Consider the following 7185-nt stretch of genomic DNA (forward strand, 5'->3'; position numbering starts at 1 on the left):
AGTAGAAAGTTGCCGACAACAATTTTGTATGCAATACTATTATTGAAATAAAGAAAGAAAATAAGGATATTAAATAAATATGTTGGGAAATATTGACATAGATTAGATTGACCAAAAATGGAAAAACGTAATTCGAGTAGAATTAAATTCATATTTTTTTGGACCAGTAGTCTAAACATCTAAAGGTATACAACCAGTGGGGGGTACAAATGAGTAAGTTTTGCAAAAACTGAAATAAGAAAAAGGAAGTTTTTCACAAAGTCTTGACATTGATTATAAATGGTTTCTTTTGTGGTGGGTGCAATAACCTTTAGATATCTTGTTAATTTGATAGTTCATGAAAGATTTGGCATGTGACTAATTAGTGTTGTTATAGACTTTTATACAAATCACTATATACTGAAAGTTTATATGAAAATTCTTAAAGGATTTAGAATGTTGGAAGCATATAGAAATTTTTGAGAAATTGTTCAATATATGGATTGATTTGATTTTAACATATGTATTTTTATATAAGATCATGATTAAAGTTTGTTATGATTAAAGAATGAATATATAAAATTTGAGATATCATGTGATGTTGTTATGAAGGGGAGTAAATACGCACTGTATTTTTTTAGTAAGATTTTAATAAGGCACATTCTCTACCAAAGGACATTCAAAGGGAACTATTATGATTATTTTATAATCCAACGTTTATTAGTAGAGTTTTATATCATGTATAATTCTTATGTCTATAAACCCATTGATTAATAAAATTCATAGTTCTATTTTTGCTCTCCCAATTTCTTTATTCCTTACTCTTTTTTATCTTTATTTCATAATATAAAAAAATATTTTTTCAAAATATTTTTACTTTTTAAAAAATTAATTAATTGCTAACATTACATATATATAGACTATCACCTGAGTACCACATACTAAATCGGATGATGAAATAAATCATTATGTTTTTTTATTATATCAATTTTTCAATATAATTTAAATAAGAATGCGTGTTAAGTTTAATGATAAGAAATTTTGAACTCATTTTTTTTAATATTTAATAGAAACTACTTGCATGAAACTTCGAAGAGAAAAAAAAAAAGAATTATTATCAGAGAGATTTGTCCAACAAAATGACATAGCCACTACCCACTATTTTATTTATATGCAAATTCCTTTAATTGTTGCAACAGCTACAAAGTTGATCATGACAGTAAAAAAGAATTCTAAGTTCATGATTGCATGATTAAGTAGCTAATTTGTTTGTTTCAAGAATAAAAGCTCTGCCGCATCGTCTAAACCCACAATGGCTGCCTGCTTTTAGATCTCTGAAGTTAACGATTTCCTTGTATTAGATCCTCCTGCAGCCAAAAATGAAGCTATTGTTACTACATAAAAAGACCTGCAATTTAATATATTTGAATGTATTCAAAGATAAGTATAAGATATAACTAATATCCGAATTTAGGGTAAGGTCGGTGGACATAGGTTAAGTAATTAATTGTTATATTGTATGTAGTATGTAGTACGTAGTATGCGGTACTCAAAAGCTACCTTTTTCTTTTCACTGAAAACAAGACCACCTAAAAAAGATTATAATACGTTTCAATTATTTGACAAATGGCAAATCCATAACCAACAAGGAAAGATAGTGCAGAAGCTGATGACTGCAACTTTTCATCTCATACAATATGTCTATATATGCATTCTTATTGTTACAAGCTACTAGGCTACTGTAGCATCATTTACTTCATCAATGAAAATTGAAAATTAGTGTCCTTTAATAGGTAGGTAAAATGAAACTATCTAATAAGGGCACTTTTATCTTTCAAAGAAGGTGTGAAGCAAATCTCAGAGGACAGGTCAATATCATAGGATTTAATCTATTACGCCAAATTCCCACAAAAATCCATTCTATTTATTTCACCTCCTTTTTGTCTCATGCTTGCTACAAAATCTAGTGCACTAAAGTATCATGATATTTTTTTTTTCAAAACAAGCTAAACCAAAGCCTAAAAGAAAAGGGATAACTGTTCATTCATTTCTTTTTCCTAGTACTGATCATTTTCCCAGAAAATTTCATTAAGGAAATAGGTTAGACAAGAAGAAAAGAGTAATTTCTAGCTTTCCCCTTAACATTTATAAAATGAATATAGGCAAGGCATAGACAGTAAGTTAAAGAGGCAGGGAAAAAACAGTTTACCTAGAGTGAAAGATTGGTGCCATGAAAAATAGGAAGCATTCAATCTGCAAACAGAGAAAAGAATAGAGAGGCTTGTTTTTTTATTCAACAAGGACCAGTACTCGTACCCTCCTCACTTTCTGATCTTAAGTGTACTTGTGGTTGTTCTTGTAGTGGCTGAAGCAAAAGCTGTGATTGAAATGGAAGAGTTCCATGAGAATGATGATGGGGATGATCTTGCTCTTGTGGCTGAATCTGATAAAGGTTATCAAAGCACCCTAAAGCCAAAGAAGGTGACATGGCGGCTATCTGATTAAACCCTGTTGCAGTGACTGAACCAGCCCCTTCAAACCCACTATTATTAAACCTCAGCATATCTGGCTGCTGTTGATGATGTAGCTGTTGCTGTTCATATCCTCTAAGAAAATCTTGTTGTTCCCTTGCTGCTACCACTGCAGCCATTTGCTGTTGAGGCTCAAAAAACTGCTGCTGTTGTTGTTGTGGTTCTCTTATCACCAACTGGCCCCCATGGGAAAGGGAAGCTGCCGTTGGAATGCCCATCATTGGCATCATGTTATGTTGCATCATAGAAGAAGGGTTGCCAAGATGTTGTTGTGGAAAAAACACAGGCGGTTGTAAAATAGGAAGCAAAGCTTGAGGGCCAATGTAAGTGGAGAGCTCTTTCTTGGCATTACCAAGATCATGTTGCATTTGTTTAAGCCGGTGTTGTAAGATGGAGATGAGGCCAACGCAGCCATAGACAGGGTCTTGGAGACGAGCCTCGGCTTCGTAGGCTAAAGAGGTGACGGCCTCTTCACGTTGGGAAGGGTTGAGTTCGTTCAAGAGCTTGGCTACGTTGCTGGCACCGTACACTTTGTGGACGTTCTGGAATTTCTGCGGATGGTCTGGCGGAAAATATGGTGCAAAGACGCATTCTTGGGTGCATTTTCGTCGAAGAAACTTGCACGCCGCGCAAGGCGAGTTGGACGATGACATCTTTAATTATCTCCTCTCTTCTCTTCTAATTAATGAACTGAAATCAACCCCAGATCATCAATATTCCATTTACATAGATTTCGCAACATCAAAAAAGAAGAAAAACCAAGGGATCTACTTCAATATTTTCATCCAAGAAGAAAGATTTTGAATACTATCTTTCCCTTAGCCTTCCATTAATTGTCCAAAAGAGAATGAAAAACCTTACCTTGCTTTTGCTGAAACTGCCTCAAGAAAACCAAAAATGTCAAAAAGAGAAACCAACCCAAGTTGCCTTTGTTTTTCTAATTCTAAGAATAAATTTCAAGATCGAGTCTTTGCACCTTCCAGAACTTACAGATGAAAACTTTATTATCTGCAAATCTTCTTCTCTCTGATTTATAAAACTTCTTTTTCACTGTTAAAAACGAATAAATAAATAAATAAATTTATTATTTTCACAGGGCTGACTCTTAGCATCAATTTATTGAATGAGTCTCTGAGTTACCTCTTTGTCCCTGTATTGTCTGGGTCTATTACCCAAATTGCCCTCCTTATTTAATAATTTCAAACAAGACAAAGTTCCAATGGAGAAAGGCATCAATTTTTTTTTTTTTTATAATTTTTGGTTGAAGGAAACTCTATTGTAGAAATTATGCTGACAATATTACGCTTAATTTTGGTAAGCCAAATAATTATGTACTATCAATCTTAATTGCATGATAATAGAAAAAGTTTAAAATTAATTGCGTAACTAGTTTTGAAATTAAACTAACTCAGAAATGCGTTTAGATAATTTTTTAAAATAAATATTTTAAATTTTAAATAAGTATAAAATTAATTTTATTTTTTTATCATTCCAATATTAGGACAGTATTATCAATAGAGCTCTAACAATTTCTCCAAACAAATTTTAAACTCTTAATTATTATTGTATTGATAGTTTTAGGGTTAAAAAGCAAATTCGACACCATATTATCATTTAATATTGAAATTTATCACTTTATTTTATTTTAATTAATATTTACTATTATATTTTGAGAAATATGATTAAATTTGCTACACAACTTTTATATTATTAAATTTTACAACTACCTTTGAATTTTACTAATTTTTGTCACTAATCTTGATTTTTAATAAAATTTTACTAATTAATATTAATTTTGATAATTTGAAAATAAAAATTAACAAGAAAGTATTAATTCAAATATTTTTATCATATATTTATATAATATGGTACACAAAAGCTAAAATTGCGACAAGTGGCTCATTTATGTTCTTTTAAATAAATATTTAATTAAAGAAAATAATTAGATAATGTATCCATTTTATTTAACTTAAATAATTATTTGTTATTTGTTATGAATATCTTATTAAGTGGATATTCATCAAGATCAAGATAAGTTTTGATGTACTTTAAATTCTAGTATCATTTGAAGTAAATCTTTATTCCATTTATACTTCTTATACCTATAAATAGAGATTTTGCAGAAGCTTTGTAAATATTCTTATTTGATCAATAATCCTTATGTGGGTGATGATGATATTAAAGATCTTCATGTATATTTTACTATGATTTATTTATTAGATCATGTTTATTATAATTGAACACTAATCATGAAAAACATGAATAGATAGATTTTGATTTGAAATCCACTCATGTTTGCTATGATGATTTTGAAATAGAGAATTTTTTGGGACATTTATAAGTTCATCCTAGTAAATCTATTGCATTTCCCGAAGTGAACGCAAAAGAAAATATAAACCAATATTATTTCAATATTTGGTAGTACAAAATTAGTCAAAAGCTCCAGAAGAACTAATCTAATAATATCTTGTGATGGTTAATCCATTGGTTTTAAAAGATATTCATAATGGATCTCATATTGAGATTGTGAATAAGGAAAAGATTATATTTCATTTGAATCAAAAGAGGATTGAATTATTGATTACTCTTGTTATTAAATTTTAATTGACTATGACTATCTTAGCAATCTTCTATTTTCATCATCCCCATTAAGGGATTGAAAGCAAAATATTTTACTGTGGAAGATCTACTTATGAGCAATAGAATAAGGTAATTCTATCTTAAGCTCGTTATGGTTGGATGCACCTGAAGTTGCAAGTTTTTTTTTAAAAAAAACTGTGAGTATAACTCTACAGTATTCAAAATAAGTTCTCAATTAAAAAATTACGTGAAAAAATATTATTGGTGAGAACTTGTAAAAAAGAAAACTTATATATGAAAAGCCATTGGTTATGTACATGTTGTACACTTGAAAAATAAGATTCACTCTCAAAGTTTTCTATTAAAATTTTTTTTTGGATATTTGAAAATTTTGACATATCTCCTGAAGCGAATATTGCATATAATTATTTGGAAATTATATTTATTAACTTAGTAGCATTATAGACTTCACATTGATTTAGACATTTCTAGTAGTAAATTTCATGATAGTACTTAGATATGGATACAAAGTAAAATGAATGATAGTAAAAGTATCAATTTGTTACAATTTAGTATAATTGAAACGCGTATTGAAGTAAACCAGAAGTTTACTGATACAAACAAATACATTTACTATTTGGCATGACCAGTTAGACCATCATGGATCATATATGATGCAAAAATTAATTGAGAATTCATATGGACATTCTTCTGATTCTTTAATTTAAAGAATTCTCATTTGTTGCTTGTTCTCAATGAAAATTAATTGTTAGAAACTCACTAGCTAAAGTTGAGATTTAATGTCTTACGTTTTTTAAATAAATATAGGTTCATTCATCCTCCAAGTGAATGATTTTGATATTATATGATTTTGGTAGATGCATCTACAAAATGATCACATATGTGTTATCAACTTGAAACCTATCATTTGCAAGATTGCTTGTTTAAATAATCAATTTCAGATCATGCAATTAAGACAATTTATCTTGCTAATGCTGATGAGTTTATATCTCATTCTTTTATTGATCGAGTTTGAAAAACTTTCATTATTTATGTGCATAATGGTTTAGAGAAATTATTGATTGAACGCCTTTGGTTAATGTCTAAACCATTACATATGAGAACTAAACTTCATGTTTTAACATGAGATTATGTTGATTTACGTGTTGTACACATCAAACCAATAAGTTATAAATGCTCCTAATTATAATTGGCTTTTAATCAAGAGCTAAATATTTCTCATCTTTAAATTTTTGTATGTGTGTATATGTTCTAATTGCTTTACGACAATGCACAAAGATGAGTGAATCCTTAAAAAAAGTTGAGAATATATATTAATTACCAGTCTCCTTGTATTTTGAATGTATTGGAGATTCAATTATGACATGATTCGTGATTACTAGATAGTTTTCCCGACATTAGGGAGAAGAAATAATAACTTTTAATGAGTTAGGGGGAGAGTAATTTGAACTAGAAGTTCAACATAGATAACTCATTACAAGTTCCAAATATGAAAATTCTCATAAAATAAAATAATAAATCTAGATGGTCAAATAGTGAAGGTGGGTGCTCCAGAAGAGACCGAAAACATAACTAATAAGTAAAACTTCAGAAAAGATTCAGGTACCTGAAATTGAATATTAAAATAGTGAAAATAAGAGATCTCGATAATTATGTCAATTTGAGAAAATGTTGAACTGATAATAAAAGTGGTAGACAATGGTTTTGCATGTAATATTCTTGCTGAAATAATAAAATAAAATGAGGATCTTGAATAAATCTATTGAGAAATATAGATATGGAATAGACTCTCAAATACAATTAAATTTGTGGAGTTTTTGGACCAGTAATCCAAATATCTAAAGGTATAAAGCCAATGAGAGTGCAAATGAAGTAGTTTTGCAAAACAGAATAAAATATGAAAATTTTGCTAAGTCTTGGCATTAATTATGAAAAGATATAATATTCTTTTGTGATGAACGCAATAACCTTTAGATATATTATTAAACTAACAATTTATAAAAGATTTAATATGCGTCTAATGGTTGTTGTTGCAACCTTTTATGAATCACTATATTGTAAAGTTTATATTAAA

General features: G+C 29.1%; 1 protein-coding gene across 2 annotated transcripts; it reads right to left on the reverse strand.

Moving 5' to 3' along the window:
- Nucleotides 1–1075: 1075 nt before the first annotated feature.
- LOC107933201 (LOB domain-containing protein 36) lies at nucleotides 1076–3667 on the reverse strand. 2 transcript variants are annotated; one of them, XM_041084025.1, is made up of 4 exons: nucleotides 3651–3667; nucleotides 3372–3560; nucleotides 2189–3200; nucleotides 1076–1346 (listed from the first exon to the last, which is right to left on the reverse strand). In XM_041084025.1, exon 3 carries the CDS (start codon nucleotides 3161–3163, stop codon nucleotides 2273–2275), a length of 891 nt encoding a protein of 296 aa, XP_040939959.1. In that variant the 5' UTR covers nucleotides 3164–3200; nucleotides 3372–3560; nucleotides 3651–3667; the 3' UTR covers nucleotides 1076–1346; nucleotides 2189–2272. The 2 variants fall into 2 exon arrangements, with proteins under 2 accessions (XP_040939959.1, XP_016720859.1); XM_016865370.2 differs by lacking the exon at nucleotides 3651–3667 and having other exon boundaries at nucleotides 3372–3581.
- Between the last annotated feature and the right edge of the window lie 3518 nt (nucleotides 3668–7185).

Source organism: Gossypium hirsutum, chromosome A12, assembly GCF_007990345.1.
Source record: "Gossypium hirsutum isolate 1008001.06 chromosome A12, Gossypium_hirsutum_v2.1, whole genome shotgun sequence".
Lineage (NCBI taxonomy): Eukaryota > Viridiplantae > Streptophyta > Magnoliopsida > Malvales > Malvaceae > Gossypium > Gossypium hirsutum.